The sequence below is a fragment of the Miscanthus floridulus genome, chromosome 8 (genome assembly GCF_019320115.1).
Source record: "Miscanthus floridulus cultivar M001 chromosome 8, ASM1932011v1, whole genome shotgun sequence".
NCBI lineage: Eukaryota > Viridiplantae > Streptophyta > Magnoliopsida > Poales > Poaceae > Miscanthus > Miscanthus floridulus.
In genome coordinates, this window is record NC_089587.1 from 44,001,148 (window position 1) to 44,027,787 (window position 26,640).

The 26,640-nt window shown below is 46.5% G+C and overlaps 1 protein-coding gene across 2 annotated transcripts; it reads right to left on the bottom strand.

Moving 5' to 3' along the window:
• Positions 1-7,491: 7,491 nt before the first annotated feature.
• Positions 7,492-13,314, bottom strand: LOC136476261 (NADPH--cytochrome P450 reductase-like). 2 transcript variants are annotated; one of them, XM_066474032.1, is made up of 17 exons: positions 12,636-13,314; positions 11,582-11,641; positions 11,415-11,491; positions 10,923-11,064; positions 10,782-10,818; positions 10,621-10,690; positions 10,330-10,521; positions 10,124-10,216; positions 9,680-9,908; positions 9,509-9,592; positions 9,268-9,419; positions 9,089-9,185; positions 8,630-8,779; positions 8,467-8,544; positions 8,262-8,384; positions 8,058-8,171; positions 7,492-7,945 (listed from the first exon to the last, which is right to left on the bottom strand). In XM_066474032.1, the coding sequence occupies exons 1-17, from the start codon at positions 12,960-12,962 to the stop codon at positions 7,865-7,867; spliced, it is 2,106 nt and encodes a 701-aa protein (XP_066330129.1). In that variant the 5' UTR covers positions 12,963-13,314; the 3' UTR covers positions 7,492-7,864. The 2 variants fall into 2 exon arrangements, with proteins under 2 accessions (XP_066330129.1, XP_066330130.1); XM_066474033.1 differs by lacking the exon at positions 12,636-13,314 and adding an exon at positions 12,299-12,555.
• Between the last annotated feature and the right edge of the window lie 13,326 nt (positions 13,315-26,640).

A 26,640-nucleotide genomic window follows, 5' to 3' on the forward strand; every position in this document is an offset into this window, starting at 1 on the left:
GTGGCTGTCTGAGTAGGTGCTTTGCTTCTGGCCTTTCTTGGTTGTTCGACTCAGTCGTTTTGACTATGGTTTCTTCTGCTTTCTCTATTGTGACTTCCACTTGGTCCAAGTCTCTCGAAAGCAGACTTCCTTTGATTTTGATCTTCCTGCTCATGAGATGTTGACCTGTTAGGTAGTCTTGAGCGGGCCTTTCTGTTGTGCGTTCTTAGGACTATTGATCAGAGGAAGTCCCGGAGCTATTCTTGTTTTTCATTGGGATGTGAAGTCGCCCTGAGTTCTTCTAGTGCTTCTCGGATCTTATCGTAGGGTGTATTCGCCGCTCGTCCTTCTTCGACCTCTCACTCTGATTTTTTTCTATTGTACTCGGCTAGGTCTGACTCATATTTGATCCAACCTTCCTTGCACTGCTTAGCACGGCGTTGATGTCCTTGTTTCAATTTGTTCTTTCTCTCTCTGGCTTGCCTCTGACTCTCGGTCTCACCATCGTGCCCCTGGGTAAATGGTGATATATTGGATTCGGATTCATCTGAAGACCTAACGTCGGACGCTTCTGGGGGGACCAATGGTGATCGGGGACGGCGAATCATGAATACTTCTCGAGCGTGAGTTGTTCTGTCATCAGCGTTGGTTTCCGTACTGTCAGAGTTGTTGATAACTTCAGTAGAGGCTTCAAGGTCGTAGATCAAGTCTCCTTCTTGGTAGGGTAGAGCTGTTGTCATTGTTGTGTCAACTAGCCGGGTACTGCTATCCTTAGGAACAGAACCTGGCCAGTGGATGATGCAGTCTAGAGATGTTACGGTTAGTACGAGACCTTTCTGAGCTCCTATCAGTGGTATTCCAAGCACTGGATTAAGAGATCTTTCAAGCTGTGCCTGATAAGGCATTGCCATGTTGCCGAGACCGAACGGAAAAAGACTCGCCTTCTTTAGAGTACTCTGAGTGTACTCTGAGTTGTATTCTCAATAGGTTGATGTCGTGTCCCGGAGCCTATGGGGGTATGGCCCCTAAGACAAGGGTTGCGCCCCTAGGGGTGGCTCGGCCCACAAGGTTAAGGCGTGCACGGCGCTACTCGGCGTACACCGCAAGACATTGTATAGTACCAAATAGGCTACTTTACTTATAACCCTACCTCCTCCAGAGTATATAAGGAGAGGTAGGGGTCCCCTAGCATGAGAATCCATCAGATCGGATCTACATGTAGATCAATACAATACACCAAAGACATAGAACGTAGGGTATTACATCAATTAGACGGCCCGAACCTGTCTAAATCGCTGTCTCTGCGCCTTGTGTCACCATCCGGTTCCTGATTACGCGCACCCCCACCGACAAATCTACCATCGTGGGATACCCCTCGGTGGACTGCCGAGTATATTTTGTCGACAGTTAGCGTGCCAGGTAGGGGTGTGTGCTTGATCCATGGCAAACCAGATGGACCTCAAATCAACAACGCGTTCTCATCGTCAATCTCATGGAGATCCATGCCGGTCCACGATGACGATTCATCGCTGCTACACCAGCCCCTCCGATAGCAGATTCGATCTCAGAACCACCTCCGAGGTCGCCTTCACCAACAACTCACCGCTCGCCAGGTGTTCACCGCCAACGCCGACCAGATAACACCATACGTCGTCGACCAGACGCTCCGTCCAAAGCTAAGTCACGCTTTAATATTTTTCTAAATATTCTTCAGTCTCCGTATATTGCCATGATGTTTCTCCGAACTGTTTTCTTCATGTTTGCTCTCCAAACAATTTTCTGAACCCCTAAACAGTCCTGTTGATGCTCGGATGCCTCTAGAGACGGCCCTGTCTCTGGCTCCTCCCTACACGTGCTACGGGCTCTGCGCTCTGCGTTATGGGTGGTCGGCAGCGGCTCCTTGGTCACGCCTGTTCCTCCTACACGTGCACGGGCTCTGCGCTCGATGTTGTGGACTATGGGCTAGCTAGGGCTGGAGACTCAGCTACACACTAACTGGTCGGGCGGTTTATATTAAACATAAATATATTTTCATGCCAATTGATCACCGAACTGCATACGCCGTTTCATCACCATTGCTAATTTTTCTCTAGAGTTTATTTATTTGTGCGTCATGTACTACCCGTTCTACATGTTTGCATTACAGGATCATCGTCCAGGTGATCGAATCACCTGGTGCTCGGGCTTCTCCACCAATCAACTGGTTGGACCGCTCGGTTCATGGACTCCATCGCCGATCAGTTGATCGGACTGTTCATCGATCGTGCTTCATCGCCAGCTATGCCGGTTACTCCTCAGCGCTCGGATTCTTCGTGCTCGAGGACTAAGTGAGCACACTTCACCGCATGGATGTCGATGCTCAGACCTCACCACCTACGCCAAGGACTCCTCAGTGCTCGGACATCGCCGCCTACGTCGGGGATTCCTCGGTGCTCGGACCTCGCCGCCTACGTCGGGGACTCCTCACTCCTTGGTGCTCGGTTATCGCCAGCGACGCCGGGGACTCCTCGCTTCTCGGTGCTCGGTCGTCGCCAGCGATGCCGGAGACTCCTCGCTCCTCGATGCCCGGACATCACCAACGACGCCGGGGACTCCTCACTCCTCGGTGCTCGGTCATCGCCAGCAACGCCGAGGACTCCTCGCTCCTCGGTGCTCGGTCATCGCCAGCGACGCTGGGAACTCCTCGCTCCTCGGTGCTCGGTCATAGCCGCCTACACTAGGGACTCCTTGCTCCTCGCTCCTCAGTGCTCGGTCATCGCCGCCTACGGTGGGGACTCCTCGCTCCTCGATGCTCGGTCATCGCCGCCGATGCCGGGGACTCCTCGCTCCTCGGTGCTCGGTCATCGCCGCCTACGTCGGGGACTCCTCGCTCCTCAGTCATCGCCAGTGACGCTAGGGACTCCTCGCTCCTTGGTGCTCGGTCATTGCCGCCTATGCCGGGGACTCCTCGCTCCCCGCTCCTCGGTGCTCGGTCATCGCCGTCGACGTCGGGGACTCTTCGCTCCTCGGTGCTCGGTCATCACCGCCTACGCTGGGGACTCCTCGCTCCTCGCTCCTCACTCCTCGGTGCTCGGTCATCGCCGCCTACGCCGGGGACTCCTCGGTGCTTGGTCATCGTCAGCGACGCCGGAGACTCCTCGCTCCTCGGTGCTCGGTCATCGCCGCCTATGCCGGGGACTCCTCACTCCTCGCTCCTTGGTGCTCGGTCATCGCCGCCTATGCCGGGGACTCCTCGCTCCTCGGTTCTCGATTGTCACCAGCTACGCTGGGAACTCCCTGGTTGGTTGGACATCGCCGGCTACGCCGAGGACTCCTCGGTGCTCGGATCTTGTTACGTCTTGTCGGTGTGCTATCAAGCTGCTCCATGCTATTCGGATCAAGGTGCTAATCTTGGGTAGCACGTCTAGGGTCTTGATACGCACATGTCGGACGACATCGGCAAGCTTTCAGACTTCTTTTTCTTTGACCCTGCTACAAGATTCATTCTTCATCTTCCAGCAGGCTCGAGGACTAAGTGGGCACACTTCACCTTGCGGTGATTGTGCTTGTTCTCATCTCGAGGCTATGCCTGGGGACTGGCTACCTGCTCGGCTGGTCTTCTACTTTCTAACCCTGGCACCACGTGACTACGTCACCTGCTATCAGGCTCGGAGACTAGCTGTGGGGGTATGGCCCCCAAGACATGGGCTGCGCCCCTAGGGGTGGCCTGGCCCACAAGGTTAAGGCGTGCACGACGCTGCTCGGTGTGCACCACAAGATATTGTATAGTACCAAATAGGCTACTTTACTTGTAACCCTACCTCCTCTAGAGTATATAAGGAGAGGTAGGGGTCCCCTAGCATGAGAATCCATCAGATCAGATCTACATATAGATTAATACAATACACCAAAGACACAGGACGTAGGGTATTACATTGATCAGACGGCCCAAACATGTCTAAATCGCTGTCTCTACGCCTTGTGTCACCATCCGGTTTCTGATTACGCGCACCCCACCGATAAATCTACCATCGCGGGATACCCCTCGGTGGACTACCGAGCATATTCTGTCGACAGAGCCTTATTGGAAAAGAACTCGGTTTCCCAAAAGAACTTGGATAAGACTCCATCTCGGAAGCGGAGCCTGAGTTTAAATCGGTTGCGTGAAGCTGTGAAATTTGAGTTGGATCGGACATCGCGAGCTGCACGAATCTTCTAGCAAGTTGATCTATCGTTGTCGCCGAAATGGAAAAGTCCTGATGATGATCTGAATCTTCAAGAAGACGGCCTTAGAGCTTGCCATCGTCGCCTGCCTCGCAGATCCACGAAACGAAGATGAAGGTTGATCCCTTCGAGAAGATCATGTTGTCAAGGTCCATCGAGCTCTCAGATGCAAAGTCGCCGAAGTCCCCTACCTAGTGCGCCAGCTGTCGATGTTTGACCACCGATAGCCTGCCATGGGGGTACCCAGGGCAGTATGTTCGGGCTTCAGCGTATGTAGAACTCGACGGTTAACGCAAGAGACAGTCAATTTATCCTAGTTCGGACCCTCGATCTTTGATCGAGTAATAGCCCTACGTCCAGTCGACGTTAGCCTTTGCGTTGGATTGATTGTAAAGTGTTGTGTTATCTCTGTCCTGCTCTAGGAACCCTGCCCTCCTTTATATAGTCAGGAGGTTAGAATTCTAGTCGGTTTATAATGAGTGTTCCTAGTAGGATTACAGAATAATACTACTACTAAGATTACATGGGAAGAATCCTAGTTAGACTAGATCTTCTCCCTTCCTTGCAGGGTATCCTGTGGGTCCCGCACCGATAGTCTGTTGGTCATACGCCATGTTTTGGATAATAATTATCTTGTTGTTTCTCCATTGCCCTCGTCTATCCCGACTTCTGGAGTAAGCCTTGGTTGTACTAGTTTGCTCTTAACCATGTAACTTTAAATCCCTGTGTAATTTAGTGTTCGACGTCGTGTAATCTTTCGTGTAAATATGTTGGAGTTTCACCTAAGGGGAGTGGATCCTAATTCACTCTTTTGTAAACCCTCGCGTTAGAAGACGTACTTGTGTTGTAGTTTTTGCTCTTTCCACCTATAATGGAATCCTAGCCAATGTTGTGCTTTAAATCTTAGTGTGTTAGTTGCTTGAGCCCAACTCCATCAAATACTTCTTTTCCACTAACATGTCATTGATTTGCTGGCCTAGAATAGGCACCATATAATGATAACCAACATCTATGTTCGTTTACAACATTGTAATGAAAAAAGCCATATTACCTTTCCTTCCTATATTTTTCTATTTAATGTACCAAATAGACCAACCTTTTGTAGCAACGCGATGAGAAAACATATTAGACATATGAGCCATATTTCCCAAGATTTTTCCTATACCAAGCACATCATCTGCAGCGAAGCACGGGCAGCAGTGGCTAGTGATATATTATGTACAACCATTTAAGGAATAAAGTGCATTCGTGGAAATAATTTCCCAAACTCTTAGAAACATTTTATCAAACACATGGTGTGCAGATTAGAATTGAACCATTTCAAATCATTTTTATGAACTTGTATGCACGTGATGGATCATTAACCAATCTGGAAAAACAAGAAGAGGAGGGGAGGGAAGACATGACCTTGTATATGTTCAGCAGGTGAATTGGTGTTGTGTCCCTGATAGCTTTGATGGATCTTCGGCGTACCTATTCAAAGGGGCTTTTATATTTTTACCATTATAAAGATTGGCACTTATCTGAATATCACTCTTAGAATGACACTTGCAACTTTACCAGATGAGAGAAGTTTTAGTTTTAGATTTACCAAATTTGCGCATGTGGCATGCCACGTCAGCTCGACACGTTGTCGCCTAGTCAGCCTGAGCACATGAAATGTCGTTGCTACCCCTGCCTTGCTCCCCTCTCTCCATCCCCAACAGTTGGGTCCCGCGGCACCTATCACTTCCAGGTGGACCCCACTCGTCAGCTTTGTCTTCCAGCTCCAGCACCTGGATGGGAGACAGCTCGCCGGAGCTCCATCGCCCATGGCCAGAGCTCCATCGCCCAGCGCCTAGATGTGGCACGCACCACAGGCTTGGCACAGCCTTCACGCCCAGCTCGCCGGAGCAGCTGCTCCCCATGCGAGCTCCCCAGCGGGTGAGCCACCACCTCGGCCTCCCTCTCCGCGCGCTCGTGAGGCCGCTGCGGAGTTGCTTGCATGCGTGCCCGCGAGGCCACGGCGGAGCTGCTGCTCGCACGTGCGCCGATGAGGCCGTGGGGGAGCTGCTCGCGCGCCTCCTCCTTGGCTTCCTCATGTCGTGCTGCTCCGAGCTCTTTGGCGCGTCCGCATTGGTCGCTGTGCGGGTGCAACGTGCGCCTATGCATCCGCCGGTTGCCCGTCCGGAGCTGGACATCGGTCACCGCTATCCTCCTTGGCTCCCTGCTTGTGACATGTGAGCACCTCTGGCGTCTTGTCTTGACTCGTGAGTGGTGACTCCCTATCTTCCTATCCTTGCCGCTGGATAGATTGGCCGATTGGCTGTCTCCCATCCAGGTGTTGGAGCTGGAAGACGAAGTTGACGAGTGGGGTCCACCTAGAAGTGACAGGTGCCGCGGGACCTAGCTGTCGGGGATGGAGAGAGAGGAGCAAGGCAGGGGTAGCAACGACATTTCGCGTGCTCAGGCTGACTAGGCGACAGCGTGTCGAGCTGGCATGGCATGCCACATGCGCAAATGTGGTAAATCTAAAACTAAAACTTCTCTCATCTGGTAAAGTTGTAAGTGTCATTCTAAGAGTGATATTCGGATGAGTGCTAATCTTTATAATGGTAAAAATGTAAAAGCCCCCTATTCAAACACCTAGTGCCATGCTCGAGTGGATCTTCAGCCACCTCAAGGCAACCATGCAAAAATTGTGGCTTAATTAAAAGCCTTCAATCATCCATATGCAAATTGAGGGAGGGATCAATACCTCATGGACACTCGTGGCTGAAGAGGAGATGCAGGCAACGGACAAGACGACGCCGACGGGAAGCCAGTAGGGTCAGGACACGTGTGCCATCGAGAAGGACTCATGGCGCCGGTGGAGTGCGGCGGGGTGGCGCCACGACCAGGCAGCAGTGGCCGGCGGAGGCGCGGCCGTCGGGGCGCACGCAACGGCGACAGCGGCAGCAGCCTCCTGTGCTGCCGCGGCCGAAGACGACGATGCCTCCTCGAAGGCCGGCGGCTGCCCCGCGCCTAGGCTTGCGCGTCCTGGAGGTACATCCGACACGTGGAGCCGCCGCCGCCCTCTCCTGACCCTGCCTGGCTTCCTGTCTCCCAACCCTCCTCTCGGAAGAAAAGCAAAAGAAAAAAGGCCGTGAGGGGAACGGGGCAGGGAATCGAACCCCTGGCGAGACATCAAACTTCTTCCGGCCATCGGATCTAGCGTGGGTGTTTTAGGAGTACTTGATTTTAACGGAGACGATTTGCTGCGTGTATTTTTCTGGGTATACAATGGTTAAAGACTCTCAGTGGGGGACATTTTTCTGGAGAGACCTAGTATAATTTTGATTGATTTATTATAGTAGAGAAGATTTATAATCACACGAAACCCTATTTGGCAATACTAATAACACCGGAGGCTTATTGCCAAAATTGTCCTCATCTTATACATATATAAAGAATATATAATACATAGGTACAAAAAACTCTTGAGAGAACCTCAAAGACAAAAGAAAACAAAAAACTCTTGAGAGAACATCAAAAGCAAAAGAAAATGAGAGAAAATAAAAAATAAATACAGAGCCAATAAAAATATCAGATCTAGTCCATTGTCAGTACTCTTCCGGTAATAGTTGTACACATGTGTAATACGAATGGATGCTTATCCCCTGAATACCAGTTTTTTTTTTCCTTCATATTTCACAATCGCCTTTTACCACACATCCCTCAGATATCTGCCCTCCATTTGGAGATTCTTCACAAAGCTCTCGGCCTTAGAACTGTCGAGGGAGCCCTGTTTGTCAAAAATGTCAACAATTGCATGAAAAACAACAGATGCAGAGAAAGAAGCATATTTATAGTATATATAAGTATTATGAAGTTTTAACTAGGCCTTGGATCAGTACCTGCTCCTGAACAATGGTGTGGAGAACTCTATGTACATCTCTGGCCATGCCTTTGGCATCACCACAGACATAGATGTAAGCACCTTGGGAGATCATGTCCCAGATTTCAGATGCCTGGAAATGGACAAAGGCATGAACTGTGAGCCACTGGGTTATGGACTGGAGGGTAACAGAAGTTTATCAGAAAAGGAGCAGCTGAATTACTTTCTGTGACATTTTGTGTTGCACATATTCCTTAGTAGGGCCCTGACGCGAGAAGGCAAGAACCAGCTCAGACAGTGCTCCTTGCTCAAGGAAATTGTTCAGCTCATCCTCATAGATGAAGTCCTGCAAAATCATAATTACATTAGCTACAGCCTACAACATTGAAGACCTTTGGTGTTAAGTCGATCATCTGTTTGGTGTGTACCATCTTGCTATTTCTGCATCCAAAGAAGAACACGGATCGACCAAGCTCAGCTCCAGATTCTTTTTGAGCTAGTCTCTCCTGGGATCATGAGCAAAATTTGCATGTTAGCTATTTGACCAGTGAATGAATGGTATAAATATAGAGTACCAAGGCTGCAATAAACCTGCAAGAAGCCACGGAAGGGTGCAAGACCGGTCCCAGGGCCAATCATGATAATCGGCACTGAAGGATCAGTGGGTAGTTTGAAGTTTGATTGCCTCACAAATATGGGAGCCCAGCTGCAATCCTTGCTCTCTTCCGATGGAACAGCATTCTGCAAATCCAATTGGGATGGCCAAGCAACTTCAGGTAAAGCTCAAACATGAAAATCGTTCTGGTGAATTGGCTTAAAAAGTGCAAATTGGGAAGCAGGGGTTGTAAAGCAAGAGTTACTTTCTTTTCCAAATATCAAGGCAATTGTTAGGAGTAAGCATGGTTTGCAGAAACAAACATTAAATGGTCAAAAACTGATTATATAAAAACAGACAGCTCTATAATCTTCAGTTGCCAGATGAGAACAGAGAGATCAAAACATTGAGATATCAGCCAGCACATAAAGAAAATCATAACATCAATAAGTTACCTTAATCCAAGTTGAGCAGACTCCCTTATGTACCCTTCCAGCGGGTGTTGTTTCATGCACGAGCGCACATGTGACATGAATCCTGGTTGCTGCCATACTGACGGATGAAAGGAAATGTAAGTCAACACGAAAACAAATATTCATGATGAGAAGGGAAAATTATGAGTGGGGCTATTTACCTTGGTGAAGATGAAATAGAATAATATCTTGGTTGAAGACGAGGGGCAACAGCTGCAAAGAAGACTCCTAGTGGAGGCTTTGCCGAAGGGAACTCTGCCATGACTTCCAACAGGCTTCTCTGACTTGCCACAACCCATTGAGCATACTCATCCTGCACAGTGAAAAAACGTGTTAAGCATTAAAGCTAGGGGCTCCATAGAAAGAACAAAGCTTGCACAGATCCCTGAGAAAGCAACTGACCTTCCCAGCAGCAGAAGCCAAGAACCTCAGGCGGTCAGCCTCAGCAGGATCTGACGCATAAGTAGCTAATGCAACCAGAGAAGTCTGCAAATCATAATATCATTTGGTTGGGGAGATTTTCATTGATTTTTCATAAACCCTGTAGGATTTGTGCACTAATAAAACACTCACCTTCTTCGGTGAATTTAGAAGGTCAGCATATCTAGCAAGTGCATTCCTCACTGTGATTGGGGAGCGGAATGGAGGAGCAAGAGAACTGCCACTTAGTGGAGTACCATCCTCTTTGTCTGCATGGATGGTGAAAAATGTGTCTGGTGAGTAGCCCAACAACCTCTCTGCCTCCTCTACAACCTCAGGGCAGTTCTCGGTGTACACACCAACATGGTCCCCAGTTTCATACCTAATAAGCAGCATGATGAAATTATATTTACAAACAATGAAGAAAGGATATGAAGAACCAGAATTATAACAATGGTCAAACTCTGATGTTGAAGCAATACAACTCCATCAGCAATCACATTCAACGTGTGTTAGAATAATCTATCCCCATCCACTTTCTGAACTTTACAATTAGATCCTATTCCTGACCACTAACAAATTTATATGGTGACTTACGTGAGACCAGTTCCAGCAATGTCGAACTCCAAATGAGTGCATGAACGATCAGAAGCAGGGGTGTGGAGCTCCCGCCGCACAGCCACATTAGCCCTAAATATGCACATAAGTTTCGACTTATTAGCTTGAACTCCAATGTTACAGTAAAACTTGGGGCCATCAACTTCGGCCATTATTGCAGATGTAGGGAATAGTGGCATTCTTACTGGCAAGGATGCTGGGCATCATGGACTGCATGGCCATTTGCAAGGCTGAAGTTTCTCTCCAAATGAGCTGCCTCCTCAGGTTTGATGAATTCAACCCGGTATTCAGGAATAGCAGCTGTGTATGTAGTGCCTGTAGAGGCATCATTTTCATCCCGAAGTAATCGATCCAACTCTGGCCAGAGAGCTTCTTTCCTAAGAACACAACAAAGTTCAGAAAAGTAGCATAAATAACACTGAAGCAGTCAAATGCCCAAAAAAAAAAATCTGCTCAAAAGAAACCAGAATATATACCATGCATTGAAGTCATCCTCAATGCATTGGTCATCGTCTCCAAGACCAACTGGAACAAGGCGCTTTCCACCTAAGCAAACATAAAATACTTAAGATCAGCTTAACATATTAACTAGAAAAAAGCCAGCGTGATACGATACTGAAGACTCAAAGGGGCATACCTTGTTCTGTTAGGATCTCATCAACCACCTTGGCAACCTGTAGCCAGAAGCAAAACATTAAGAAGACAATGAATGGCAATATAGTAAAGAATTTACAAATGGGAACATATATAGTAAAATGATCTGATAAGATCTGAGTACCTTGTTGAAATGCTCATACTGTCGATTGCCCAGACCAAACACAGCATACTCAAAGTCATTTAACCAGACACCCCTCTCATTTCCCTCAGTGAACCATTTGTAGAACCTAGCAGCATTGTCAGTCGGCTCACCATCTCCATACCTGAATTTGAACAAAAGTAACATTAGGAAGGCTTCCTTATTTTTGTACTCCAAAATCAATGAAAAAATAATCCAAATGTTGGCAACCCCTGAACATTAACTGAATTATCATTTCTATTCCAAATCTTCCAATGCTTCAAAATATAGATTTCATTGTAATTTTTAGGGCAACACATAAAAAATGTTGGTATTTTGAATCCAGTGATGGAAACATGATGTTCTTGTCCAAATTCAGCCAGTGAAATTATGCATACACTGAGTTTTACTAATTGTATCCGCATTTTGCTCCAAATTTAAGTGCAATATTCAGTAAGAAAATACAGGACGCAACAGAGAGAACAAATGTCTCACGTTGCCACGAAGAACAACGCCAACTTCTCCTTCTTCAACTTCTCCTCATATTCCTCATCCTCTGCTGCATAATCATCCTACAAACAACCATAGTTCGTGGGTAAGATCATCTGAAGTGATCCTTCTCCCAGATCAATCATACCACACATTAGTTATCGGTTCCTTACCAAGTCCACAACTTTGAAGATTGCCTTGTCATATCTTGCTTTCGCCTCCTCAGCAAGCGTCTGTTATGTATATAGCAGATCAGAATATTCAGAAGACATATTCCAACGAAAGAATTCCATATACTGAAGACTATATCAGGGTGATTGATTCAAACTTTTTTTCGAAAACCTGTGATTGATTCAAACTAGAAAAGACAATTGCCTTTTCCCACCCAATCTACCGAACCACTCACTTTTTGCTTTCTCCTTTGTTGTTGCTTTTAGGCACAAAACCAAACACAATGATGTATCGATTGGGCCCAGAGAGAAGGTAGGAGGAAGAAGGTTTGTTTAGCCCACCAACCCCTCCTGGAGGTTTGACATTGACACCCATATTATTCGCAGCCAGGTGCTTGCTGTTGCGGGCTTATTTGTGGTCAACATTCTGCTACCGCACATGTCGTTGGCCTTTGCTAGTAGAAGTTTGAAAAAGTCTTATGGATGGTGAAGAACTTGCGGGTTTGACTTTCTCAAGCTGATAGGCGCGATAGTTGGACTAGAATACTTGTTTATTCCTTTTTTTTCGAGAAGTTAATGGCCCAGTTTACTTCGCTGAAAAAACAGCCGTCTGATTCGTTGCGAGAGAAAAACATTCTTCTGGTTGAAAAAAACAAGCTGAAAAGTTGGGATGATAAGAGAAGCGATCAGGGCCATACATAAAATTCAAGTTTTGCTCACATGTGCTCCAAATCTCGCGGTAACTTTCGTAGATGACTCGCGTGCAGTGAAATTTCGTGCCGTTACGAAAGCAACCCCCAAGGCCGGCATGACAGTGATGGAGAAAATTTAAAAAACCCGTCTGCATCACCCACCAAGAACTAGTTCCCTTCATCATTAACAAAAATTCCCCCACTCCCTTAGGATTATTGAAAAAAATGAAAATTGCGTGCTAACATAAACAAGAGTAGCAGTTCACCACCTAGAATTCGTCAAACACGGGGCGAAACTAAGGGGCATCAGAGATGATGATTGATTGATTGATTGATTTGGTTATGGCAGGGAGCGACGCACGCACCTTGGCGAACCCCTCGGCGGTGCCGGTCTGCGTGCCGAAGAAGACGGTGACCTTCTTCCTGCCGTCATCGGCCGGCTTCTCGTCCTCGGCGCCGCCCCTGGCCTTGGCCTGCGTGGCCTCCGCGACGGCGGCCTCGCTCTTGCGCTTCTTGCCGGCGGCGGCGCGCCTCCAGAGCACGAAGAGCGCGGCGCCGAGCACCGCGGCGGCGAGCGTGGCGAAGAGCGCCCGGCCCTCGGCGCCCTCCCCGCCCATCAGCTCGGGCGGCACCCGGCCGCGCAGCAGCGCGGCCACCAGCTCCATCGCCCCCGACGTCGTCGCCGAGTCCATGGTCACGTACGTCACTTGGCGACCGAGGGGGTGGTTTGGTGGCGGTGGTGGTACCGTAGTAGGTGAGGCGATGGATGGCAGAGGGGAAGGCCTGGATCGGACGCGGCAGCGGCAATGGGTACTGTACGTGTACGTGTAATTACAACAGCTGCTGGAACGGCTGCTGCCGGCGAGGCGTGGGAGGTGCGGGGGCTTTTATAGGTGGCCGGGCGGCGGGGTTGGCGCGGCGTGGTCAAACCACCGACCACCGCGCCGTCGTAGAGGAGGGAGGGAGGCAGAGGCTTCGCTGCGACTAGCGGGGGCTCTGCTGCGTGGACACGGTGCAGCGCGGGTAGGTTTGGGAGACGGTCAGACGGAGGAGAAGCGTGGCCGCTCGGCTCGGTGGCGTCGCGTTGGGGCTGGGAGTGGGCCCGCGTGTCGGGGAGGCTGGAATGCAAAGCACGTGTTCCGTGTTGCGCCGTGGGGGGAAGCAAGTTTATTGGCGGCAATAACGAGGAGCGCAGCAATGATGAGAATAGCATCATAAATAATTTGCGGCAAAACAAAGAAAGAGGTTAATAAACAAGATCAAAACGTTTTATAATTTAAGTGAATAGAAAAAGCTTCGTACCTAAACAAGATCAAAACGTTTTATAATTTAGGATAGAAGGAGTACAACTTTTATTAGACCAAGTAATTTTAAATTTGATCCGATCTATAAAAATCACAAATATTTATGGTTAGTATCATTAAATTAATTATAAAAATATCTTTACATTAAATCTATTCGAGACATACTTTTGGTATTATTGTTTACTATAAAACTAGTAAAATTTAAGAAAAAAAATATCTGCTTCAAATCTATAATTACACTCTTTTGTGATAGAGAGAGTATTCCGTTATCATTTCTAGTACTACTGGACTACTACATTCATTTTTAAAGGACAAGAAATAGTATCTCCCCGCCCCCAAATATTTCATTATCTCCTCACACACACGCCCGCGTTCCAGCTGCTGCTCAAGCACCACCGACGCAATTTGCCCGTCCGGTCCCGTCTGGAGCCCCCCGACCATCATTGCCACCGCCCATCCTTTCCAGAAACAGATAAGCATCTTCGAGAGCAGCGACGAAGCCAGGAATCGACGAAGAAAGGGCTGGCTTCCTCTTCTTCTTCCTCCAGCCTCTCCTTGCCTTCTTCTTCCTCCTCATGGCGGTAGCCCGGGCTTAGCCCGGGCTCCATGTAAATCATGGCCGTAGGGGGGGCTGGAGCACGGGTAGCCCCCCGCTGGCTTCGTCACTGTTCGAGAGTTCCCTAAATTCTCTTCCTAATCTTTAGTTTTTAGTAAGATGAGAAAAAACCCTCTCCAATAATTTTTAATTCATTTCTCTAATTTTTTTAGAATTTGGAAAAGGTCACCATGTTGCGCGTAAAGTTTCGCGCTTTGGAGTCACGCGTATCTTCTCTCACGTGCGTGTTTGTCGGCTAATCTAAAGGTAGAAGGACATAGAAAAAATAAATAGTAAGAAATGGTTCCTGATGTAAATGTATAAGAGAGACAGAATATATAAAAGTGGTTAGAATAATTTAGAAATAGTATAGTATTCCTGATGTAAAATTATCTTTGATATTTTAGGAGTGGATTATTAGAAACTCTTGAAGATGGTCTTCTTTATTCCTTCCAATGTTTTTTTAGGAGTTGTAAAATTTTATGTTTCTATGAAAAAAATATTAGGTACTCTTGGAGATGCTTTATAGCTAATAGTTTTTAGAAAAGCTTTCAAAGCTAGGTTTTTAAGATTCAATTGTTTTGATACTTTTGGAGATGCACTCAACGCTAGCAAGAGGCGGCTACCTATTATATATTCGACTGGAATCAAAGGTTAATGGTTCCTCGCGTCCTTTTCCTTCATGGCTTAATCATTTATTCAACGATGAGTTATTTCCGACAAATGATATCGTTTGAAGATTGGGATGACTCTCGCTTAGGGCGTCCGCAATGGTGTTAACTACGTAGCTAGCTGATGTGGAGGTGAGAGAAAAGAGAAATGACTATTTTATACCTTCTTGTTCTAGTGGACCCACATGCTCCTCTCATATGTTCTTGGGCTACGTGAAATAGATAGGCTATTTGCTCGTCGCTAGTGACAACTCTCTCTCCTACTTTTTCCTTGACACGTCACATCTAGCTAGCCAAATAGCTAGCCATTGCGGACGCCCTTAAAGCAAACTACGTGAATTTCTGCCCAAAATAATACTAATTTGTGTTATTATTTCTAAGATAAGAGTAGCGAGCAAACCAGTGGTGTCAATATTTATTACATGGCGTACGGTACCAAAGGAGTTGAAAAGTGTCAAATTAATCGGAAATGCTATGTGCATGTGTAGGGCCTTCGTCCCGTCAGGACGCCCCTTCATGCGCCTGGGTACCAGCGCAATAGACACCGCTAGTTTGTCACTTTCGTTGCTCTTGCTGTCCGCCCCGCTGCTCCTGCTCTTGTTCTGCATGCCCGTCCCACTGCTCCTGCCGCTACTTCTGCTCCTGTTCTACGTGCCCGCCCCGCCCGACGACACCGACAGGCGCCGTCAGCGCAAGGAGAAGCGCTGGGCCCTGACGTGGAAGCTCTGGCCTCGTCTCCTGCTACAGCTATGGCATGCCGGCGTCCTAATGCGGACAACAAAGGAGGTTGCATCGGAACGATGTATGTTGCAAGTGTACAGTTCAAATGTTTCAGTTTTTTTAGAGATATGTTGCAAATCTTTCATACAGATGTTGCAAAAGTAGATCAGATGTTACATATATTGCAGTGGTTGTGCATGTATGTTGCAAACATGTGTCCCAATGTTTCATCTGTTTTTTCAGACGTATGTTGCAAGTGTGTTTATCTGGATGTTGCATATGTTTCACACATATGTTGCGAGTGTTTTATCTGGATGCTGCGTTTGTTTGTAATGGTTTTCAAGTTTTTTTTTTGCAAGTGATTTAAACCCATGTTTTAAGTGCTCCATCTGCCTCTAGACATATGTAGCAAGTGTTGCATCTGTATGTTTGAAAAGTAGATCGGTTATTGCACATGAGATACGCATGGAAAGCGAGAGATGGCGCGAGCGGTCCCCGCGGCACGGACCCCCGGGTGGGCACGCGAAAAGGAGGCGTGGAGTGCAGACACACGCAGGGGAAACGAATCGGCCCGGTCTACGATACAGTCCGATGGATCACTATCCGATCAGACGTCCGAGCGCCAACGGTCCCCAGATTAACGGCGTATATGCAGGCCAGAATGGTTTGGAGAGAATTAGAGAAACACAATATTAACGTCATTCTCGCTCGGACTGGCAGGCAAGAACCGGAACCGGCCGACCGCAGCTTTCTTGGGCAACAAACGAAATGGAAAGGAAAAGGAAACCGAGAAGGCAAGCAGTACCAAAGCAGCGCGAGCTGGGGACTTGGAGGCCAAGGCCTTCCGACCGAGTCGTCGATGGACGATGATCCACATGGCACATGGCACTAGGGCAGGGTTGACCTGGTCTCAGCCAAGTGAGCAGCTGTTCGCACATGACAGCGGTAGGTTATTAATTGATGCATTTGGCACGTTATAAAGTTTATTAAACCCAGTCGAAAGACAGCCTTTTTACCAACCAACCTCTCGCACCGCAGGAGAGTTTGTCGCTGATTGACGCGGCTAAGGGCCAGGCACGTACAGCGCGCTTCGGAAGGCTATTTTTGCGGAAACACCCTCTGTATTCAATGTGAAGAGAGAGCGAGACGACGGCTCCGTCTACCGCTGTAGCAGCGAGCCGTGGTGCGCGGGGCTGGTGGCAAAATCTGATTTTCGCGTGCTAAATGTCCCCGTCTCGCACCCGTCATCTCTTCTCAGTTCTCCACGCCGCCAGATGCAGCATCGCGCGACAGTGCCGAGAAGTATCTGTGAAGCGGAAGGCGTCGATGTCCTGGAGCCTGTTCGACGCAATGCCCAAGCGAAGCGTGTGTTTCATGGAGCAGATGCCTCCAGGCTCCAGCATGTCCGCCTGCTTGGCTGGGGGCGTGCAGACAGATCGGTGGGAGCACGATGATTATTGGGTCTGCAGGATGATGCAGACACTCTAGCTTAGTTTTTTTTTTTTTTTTTTTTTTTTTTGGGGGGGGGGGGGGGGTGGGGTTGTTTAAGTTGCGTTTGCACGACCAAATGTTGTACATGTACTATATTACGTATTGATGAATGAATGCAACTCTGCCACTCTGAAGATCTCATTAAAAAGCAACAAAATGATATACGGAGATCTTAAAAAGGTTCCAAAAAAAATTCCATTATATTACATTACATATTATATAAATGTACTATTTATATTGATGATTTCAAAAAATATTGTAACCATGATCATCTTATTATTATTTTGTTTGATCTATTTTATATCAATAAGCATCACAATTGTTTACATGAATAATATTCACGCTTGATCTTAACTACATGCAAGCATCAAATAAACAAGAGACAGCCAAACTGTTTGTCACGTGACATCAACATATCTGTGGGTTATACACGCCCTTAAGCGTGCGTTTTACTAGCATTATTTTGTCTGTCTGAAAAAAAGCCGCTAGCTTGTAAGCGGGACTGGTCGATCAGGTTGGGCTCCAGGGCCAGTCGGCCAGTCCCAGTCTCTGCAAAATGGTTTGACCACAAGGGGTGTTGACGGGGGCATCAACAGATATTTGAGATTACATGTGGATTTCAAATCACTTTGACGGTCGGCCGATCACACCGAAGGAGGGCCAGGATATCGTGAATGTATCCGAGTTGATAACGGCAAGTGGTGGATACGCAGCTGGTTAGGAATTGTTTCCTTGCAATCGACGCCGAAGCTATTCTCAGACAATCCATGGTTTGTGATGCTCTAGATTTTCTGGGCCTAGAAATGGGAGAGGTCTGGGGTCTACTCGGTGTGATCTGCATATAGGCTCCTATATATACAAGAAAAAGGTTGAGGGAGGTCCATGTTCAGCTGCCTCGCTCCTCAACGGATATAGATTGTGAAACACATTGTCGAGGCTTGAGGTTCCTCCCAAAGTGAGGGTCTTCTGGTGGAGAGTTGCTCATGAATTCCTTCTCGGAAGGCAGACATATTGAGCTGATTGCCTTTTGTGAAGAGTGTGGTGATCCAGACGAATCTATTTGACATGCCTTGCTTGAGTGCTCGGTAGCCAAGGAGTTCTGGCGCCAGGTTCGGATATATGGGGACAGGGGTGAAAATCCCAAACCTAAATCCGGCAACTCGTGCTGCTGATCTCATCTCGGGTATCTGCACTAAGAGGGACACAGCAATCATCCTATGTGGAATGCGTGCACTATGTGGATGATGAGGAACAAAAGACGCCATGGTGAGCAGGCGATGAGTGTGCAACAGGCTATGCTATGGCAGGGCTAGAGATACGGCGTATATATGATCTGTGGCAACTCAGTCATTCGATGAAGCAAAGAGGATAGGCACAAGGGGCGCCAATGTGGAGGCCGCCGGACCCTGAAAAGTTAACATGGATGCAGCGTCAGGCGAATGGCAATAATGGAGCTACTGCATTATCATTCGTAATCATCATATCGGGGAGCCTTCCGGGTGGCGCAAGCGCGTTGGTATGAGAGGGGTCTTGATGCCAGCACGATGGATGTAGAGACGAACTGAATCTTGCGAAGCCGCTCGATGAGCAACGTGTGATGCTGGAGACAGACTGCCTCGAGCTCATTAATCCGTGGAAGAAGAAAGACTCAGCGATCCATCGTTGGCCCGACGCTGAAGGAGACTGAGAATCTCAGGCTTGCCTTTTAGGATTTTTCTTTTTCTTATGTTAATAGATACTTTAATAAGATTGTTCATGTTCTAGCAAAACAAGTCAGGGCACGCAAAACATGAAGAGGTGGCATATAACTCCGGCGTGTGTGTCTGACCTGGTGATGTTTGAGGCTTCGGCCGATTGATTTTAACGGAAGACCAGCAAGTAAAAAAAAAGCCTCACACCCACCAGGCTAGTAAGCCACCAACCGCCAAGCGTGCGCATCTCGTGCCGCAGTCGCGGGCGGACCTGGTCATCCGCAACACAAATACCATCCACCAGTACACAAACGAGTTTTGATCCGTTTTGAAATTTGGCTTTTGTTTCTGTATTTTTTTTTTTTTGCGTCCGAGACTAAAAAAACTTTTAGTTCCAGTTGATAGCTCCAACCAGGATTAAAGGTCCCTGCCCAACGGCTACTGCGGCAGGCTTTTACTACAGGAGACATTTAGTCCCGGTTGAAGCTACCAACCGGGACTAAAGGTTAACTTTTATTCCCGATTGATACCTTCAACCGGGAGTAAAAGTCTACTTCCGACTAGAGACTTCGTTCAGAACTAGAAAGTGACCTTTAATTCTAGTTGTTGTCTCTAACCGAGACTAAAAATAAAAAAGGCTAGCTTGGCCGGACGGCTGCAATAGTGGGTGCGTGTCCCGAAGCATAGCTGACACCACTGGCGTGAGCTGTGAAGACCAGAAGAGAGGTGCTTGTGCCAGCGACAGGTATGGCGGAGGACTAGATGCGAACCCCATGCTCTTTGCTGCAAATTAAGTGCCAGTTTGGATGTCAAAATTTTTGGTAAAACGCTACTGTAGTGTTTTTGTTGTTATTTGACAATTAGTGTCCAATCATAATCTAATTAGGCTTAAAAGATTCGTCTCGTGGATTTCGTCTAAACTATGTAATTAATTTTATTTTTTATTTATATTTAATGCTTCATGCATGCGTCTAAAGATTCGATGTGACAGAAAATCTTGAAAAATTTGACGTTTTGGAATGCAACTAAACATGGCCTAAATGCATGCATCGAGACAAGGATGGATCAGCGATATGTATCTGACGATGTAGCTCAAGTACTAGCTAGTATAGTTACCGCACCGAGGTAGTCAGCGATGTTGTAGCCATTGCTGAATCGTCCTGTACCAAGGTACATCTGCACCAAGATCTTTAGTCGCGGCTGTTATTACGAACCGAGACTAAAGATAATATCAGGCTGTTATTTGCCGTAAACTTTTGTTATAGAGGGCCTTTAGTCCCGATTAGAGCTACCAACCGAGACTAATGCAGCCTCGATGGACCGACTCGACCTGAAGCCCACACATACGAGCATATACCAAAATGGAGCGGCTTAGTACGCAATATGCTAGAATTGCTGGGCAGTCCCACCTATTAGCACCACCTCACTTGCTCAAAAGAGTGAAAGCTAACTTAAAAGGTCAGCTCTCGAGCCATGCAGCACAACCTTACTTGAACAGAACAGATCGTACCGCTGCATCCTTGACTAAAGGTCCTTCATACTTTAGTTTATACAAAATGTTTGAACATTATAAACATGTAGAATACGTATATTCTAGCCGCGTAGAATGCGTATTTGAAAACCAAAACGAATCATCAATTGAAAAAAGAAAAAAAAAGAAAAAAAAAAGAAAACCTTTTTAGTCCAGTAGCAGCGTAGAATGCGTATTCGAAAACCAAAACGAATTGAATTGAAAATAGAAACAAAAAGAAAAAAAAGGAAATAGAACAAAAAAAAAGAAAATAGAAATAGAAACAAAAAAAAAAGAAAAAAAATATTTAGTCCCAGTTAGTAATACTAACCGGCTTATTTCTGTACCAGTGTTCACTAATCACTATACTCATATAGAATATCATCTGAATCCAGCCGTAACCTGATGCAACGCTGCTTAACCAAAACTACCTTAGAGAATCTCTGAGTACCCAAAAAAATACTCCTACAAAACTAGTTTTCCAACCTTTACAAAAATATACTGGGAGACAAAAAAAAAAAAAAAAAAAAAAAAAAGCTGCAACTCTAATAGCTTCCCAAAATTAGATTCTAATAGCTTCCCAAAATTAGATTCCAAAACTTCATCTTCGCCCATCTCCCCCGATCTGCTCGTATGTGCGTGAGGCGGAGAAGCTGAGCTTCATGCCGAACCCCATGGTACCTGGCATTGCTGGCGGACCCTTCGTCCTCCAGGTAGAAGTAGAACACGCATGTATTGGCCAGCTGCTCCATCGCAGGTCCAGGTCCTTGCAATCGCTCGCTACGTGCGCCAAAAGCAGCAGCGGAGTCGAAGATCACGACGGGCGGAATCTGCAGCCGGTCGGCAAGAGCATCCACGACGTCATCTCTTGGCTGCTGCAACGTCGTGATCTCTTGCATCTGCTGCAACGTCCGAAGCATCTTCGATCACGAAGCATCAGCGCGGCGCACGTCGGGATCTCTTGGCTTCGGACTCGACGAAGAGGCGCGCGAGGGAGAAGAAAGACGTCGCGAGGAGGATACGCCGACGCGGCACCGCGCGTAACTTTGCGTGCTGGGAGGTCGTTTTTTCTGAGTGCTAAAAGACCGAGAGGTTGGATGGCGAATTGTTGGAGATGGAAAAATATAGGATCGGGAGGTTGTTTTGGAACTCTCGGAGATGCTCTTATCTACAGACACCTGCTAAAACAAACTTTATGAATTAAACCGCCGTCCTCCTTTTCACCTTCTTGGCTTCTTCTCATGGCACATGCGTTTAGTAATATAAATAACAATAATAATCGATCGTAACAACAAATTCAATTTGAGCCTCCACCACTCCACCTCCCAGCACATGTAACATGCATATTGATATTATAAAGGTCTTTTCTCCGCGAACATACGCCGGGGCATAAGTTTTTCATTAAGAGAAAAATATTATAAAGGTCTGTTTGAGGGTCTTACCTACACTATATCGTTATTGTAGCAGAAACCCTTCAATTGGATTTTGTTGGTTTCTCCCCCTTCCTAATATATAATTCATTTAAGTTGGAGGGAGAGCGGAAGGGCTTTTCACTGAACTGGCCGCTCAATACTTCTTACAATATTTCTTTCAAAAAAAAACTTCTTACAATATCACTGCATCATTTTTTTGCTGGAGAAGCTAAAGCCATTGGAATCAGCACCAAACAAAGAGTAACTAAATTACGGGGGACGTATACACAGTGCATCTAATGTTTACGATAATGAATAAACATCATTAGATTAATCAGACCTTGTGATTTTATACTAAACTTATTTACAGATACAAATGTAAATAATATCTTCCATAAATTGACTTTTCAAATGCGAGTTTTGGGACTGAGGGGGGTTGGGGGGGGGGGGGGGGGGGGGGGGGGGTTAATTATTAACAGCACCTTTTGCATTTCTAAATAGCACTTATTTCTGTCCAAGTTCCATGCACTACAGGAAAATCAGGCTTTGCCGACTGCCAGTCTCTTTCCCGACTGCTTTTCTCCAGGCAGTCGGCAAAGGGGCTCTTTGCCGACTGTTTTTCTCTGGCAGTCGAAAAAGAGCCTAGCAGTCGGCAAAGGCTGGCAGTCGGTAAAGAGGTCTTTGCCGACTGCAAAAGACAGTCGGCAAAGACAGACCGTCGGCAAAAGTGGTCGGACGGGACGGACATATGTGAAAATGGACGGTTGAACTAGTGTGGTTTTATTGGGAGGAAAACGTAACATCAATTTCCATCTATGCAAGCCTAGTCTTAGTGGGAGTTTCATAGCTCTGTTTCCAAGACTCTTTGATGTTAGAAACAGTGTAAACAAAGTTTCATTCCCATGAAACTCATTTCGGCCCATAAAACTATTTTCATCTCTCTTTTTATTTAAACTATACCACATTGGCCTAATGGTACGCATTAGAATTAGATACAAGTGACGCGATCAAGTCGTGCTGCGTGGTAATGGCCGTGCGAACTGATGGCCCATATATATACTGACCGTAGAGGTAGAGGTCGACGTGGCAGGCTCTGCGCCAACACTTTTTTTTCTGGAACGGTACTGTGCATCGTCACTTCTGTCCGGTCTTGATTTTTGAATGCAGCTAGATGTACATCCCAACTCCCAACAACGGATCGCAGAGGATGCTGGGAATAATGAATGCCATTTCATTATTAGCACCGTCGGATTTGTGAAAGCATCTAGAAAGGACGGCAACGGGGCGGTTTTGGATCGGATATCCGCGGGTTTCGGGTCTTGCGGGTTCGGGGATGATTTCTCACCCACGGTTTTCGGGTTCAGGGCCCGGAAACCAATCGGGTTCGGTTTCAGGTTTGGTTTTCCACCGTGGATATCCAATGGATATTCGAAATAAATCATTTGGAATTAAAACTCATGTTTTATAATATGCTAACAATAACTTGTTTACTTGTATTATTAAATTTATTCTAAGTTGACTCATGAAAATATTTATTATTTGTTGCCTCTTGTTTATACATGTGAATATGTGTATATATATCATGCATATGTTTATAGAAAGTCTTTGTTTCTCTTACTATGCTGTTATACAAAGCGGGTTTCGGGTATCATTCGGGTTTCGGGTATCCGCGGGTTTAGTTTTGGGGACGGATTATCACCCGAATCGGTGTTCGGTGCGGTTTTGGGTTTTTGTTTCGGGTTTCGGGTTTCGGGTTCGGGTGCACAGAGACTCCACCTGATCCGAATCCGCCCCGTTGCCATCCCTAACATCTAGCAAGTGGTCCAGACGAGGTGAATAGGTCTTTTTCTAAAATTTAATTAACTTATGAAAACAAAAAGAACGTGGAACCTCCGGATTTAAACGCGGAGGTTCCGGGGCACGGAGGTTTCGGGACTGAGCATGGAACCTCCGGGGATCAGAGTATGAAATCGATCTACTATGGAATTTAATGAATGAAAAATAAATCGAATGTAATACTAGCCTTTCTGGAGAGTATGTTGAGCTATCCAAACAGTCGGTTGCACCTAGAAGATGAGGAATTCATAGATCGGATGCAAACTCTAAAAATTAATCCAAATCACAAGTAATAGCAACAACAACAGCAATCACAGTGAACACAAGAATTTATTCCGTGGTTTAACTCGCCACAAAGGCTTATCTACATCCACGTTGTTGAGGTTAGCAACAAAGACTATGGAGTCTCTTTTAACTCGCTCCTCTTCTTCAACCTATCACCAAGGCAATAGGGTAGAGGGTTCCACTAAGTCACAAAGGGTAATACAAACTTCCCGGTGCTCAACCACAGAGGATTGGGAGCTACCGGGCGACCGCTAGCCGTCTAGGAGCCAAGCTCTAAGAGTAACGAACACACCAAGCGGCTAGGGCTTCACGAAGTGCACAAGAACAGAGGAGAAGGATCTTCTCAAGCTTTCTCACACTCTCTAGAGCCAAATCTCTTAAGAAATCACAAAGATTTGAGTAAGGGAGTTGGGAGCACTAAGCTTTGAGAGAGAGAGAGAGAGAGCTTCTATTGCGAGTCTAAGTGAATGAGGAAGAAGATTACCGTTGGTGGCGAAGGGGTATGGTATAAATACCACCCACGTCACCCACAAAACGATCGGGTCTGTCAGACCCCGGAGCCTCCTCGTCAGGACGCAGAGGTTTCGCACCAGAGCGTGGAGGTTCTGCGCAGGCTAGAGCAGATAAGAATTCAGCTCGGCTGGCCTTTTTATGGCTGGGATTATTTGAGATGTAGATGGAGTTTTGAGGACTTGGTTCCACCCAACACACCATTAGTATCCCCCTTGATAGTACGGCTTGTCCTATAACTCAATTTTAAAAATAAAATGAATTAAACTAGCTCTTAGAGCCGTGGCAAGCCATCCATTCAAGTTGGGGGGTTTCCTCCTTTGTTTCTTTGCATCCACGATTAAAGATATGCTGTCAAACACTTGTCAAAGCCATTAGTCCTTTAATTATGTGGTCAACATCACTAAAACCCACTTAAAACTTGATTGCACTTACAATCTCTCCCTTTTTGGTAAATGCTGACAACACAATTAAAGCTTACATTTAATCGAAAGATTGAGCTTTTGATAGCATGAATACAAGGGCTCCCCCTTAATATATGCAAGATTTTTTTGGAATTATAAAAATGTCCATTCAAGACATACTTTGCATATATTAAGAGGAAGTGTGAAAGATACATTGTATTCATGCCATCGTGGGGTGCAAAATAAGTGTGTCAAATAATAATCCGTGATGCGTATAACACTTTATGCACAAAAGAAAATATCTTGGGTCTGCAGACTGCGGAGCCTCTGGGCCAGAGCGCGGAGCCTCCGGGCCTAAGCTGGGAGCCTCCGTGTTCTGCGCACAGAACTTTTTCAACAGCAACAGAAGCATCTCAGATATATAAACAAACACCACACAGTTCTAATATGCTAGTAAATATGAATATAAACAAGTTCTACCACAGTTCTAGCATCCATTACAAGCATAAAGTCAACATATCCATGTCCATGACCTCCAATCGCCACACAAAGGCGAAACAAAGTATTATTTCAAACCACTAAGATAAAAAAGAGTTCGAAAATGACATCGACTCAACATCGACTCTCACAACTCACAACTAAACGTCTCAATGCTATACTACCATGATGACACTATGACAAAAGACAACGACGACATAAAAGAAACATCTCAATCTTGCCTCTCTCCCCCTTTGTCAACAGGTGCCAAAAAGGGAAAGAACAAGAGAGGTAAGGCACGGTCGTCTCACTACTCCCTGCTCTAGTCACTGTCAATGTCACTGTAATCATCATCTGTCGGGTCAGTCTACTGCCTACTGCCTGAAACAGTCCTCTCACCGGACTCCTCGTCACTGTCACTCACAATAGCCATGTCGGCTCTGTGTGTAGTAGTTGTGTGCCTCTGTGGCATGGACTGTCCTCTCTCATGTCTAAGGATGCTCATCCTCTCACCAAGCGTCTCCTCATAGGGTGGAAACACTAGCGGTGGTGAAATCTCTCTAACCTCAAGTCCTAGCTGCCTCTTCATATCATTGATGTCCTTCCTTCCCTCATAAGCGGCATCCACAACATATTAACATATGTAAAATATGTTCTTGAGCAACTCCTTGAGCTTGCTCCCCCTAGATCTATGGTGGGAAGAGGAAGGCCTGCTACTGCTAGGTCTCTCTGAGGGTGGAGCCCCTATTGTAGCTAACGTGCCAATAGGCCCAACCAGTGCCTCCTAGCCTACGTGCTGCCACTGAGTCAACCTATATGGCCTATGCTCCACATCCTTCTTAAACTCAATGCCGGACACCCTCTCATTGATATACATGATATAAGGAGCATACGAGAGATCATTTCTAGCATCATCTAGTGAGTCACTCAACTCAGCCTAAATAAACCTACTAACAGAGAAAGCATCACTTCCTAGAGCCATCCTTGTAAGCAAGTTCTTTACATACTTCCTTAGTGAAGTTGAGTCACCGCCTTTTGGGTTGATTGTCTCTCTAAAAAGGTTGTTCATGGCATAGTAGAAAGGCTTCAGCCCTACTATTTTTCCATCAGCTAGATCTCTCCTCTCATATGCAAATACAATATCCTCAGCTTTCATGATATTCTCTATCGGAATGGTGTCTGCATATCTATCTCCACTCCCAAACCCTAGAAGACGAGCAAAAGTAGTGAAATCTACCTTGTAGTGAACTCCTTCCATCATCCAATGAATGGTCTCATTTGCCACATTATGGAAGAAAGTGGCATGAAACTGAGCTAGGATCTCTCGATTCCAATCATATTGGAAACCCATGATGTCCTTCAGCCCATGCTCAGTCACTATATCTATCACTCTCTTGGAATCTAGGGTGTTCATGCTCTCAATGTGATCCCGGTCAATATACTTCATCTGCACTATCTTCTTTT

Bases quoted from the DNA above. Each gene is read 5' to 3' on its own strand.
- LOC136476261 (XM_066474032.1), bottom strand. From the start codon at position 12,962: ATGGACTCGGCGACGACGTCGGGGGCGATGGAGCTGGTGGCCGCGCTG. The intron at 11,642-12,635 runs GTGCGTGCGTCG...TATACATAACAG, and splicing joins CCGCCGAGGGGTTCGCCAAG to ACGCTTGCTGAGGAGGCGAA. The intron at 11,065-11,414 runs GTGAGACATTTG...GTTCAAATTCAG, and splicing joins GCGTTGTTCTTCGTGGCAAC to GTATGGAGATGGTGAGCCGA.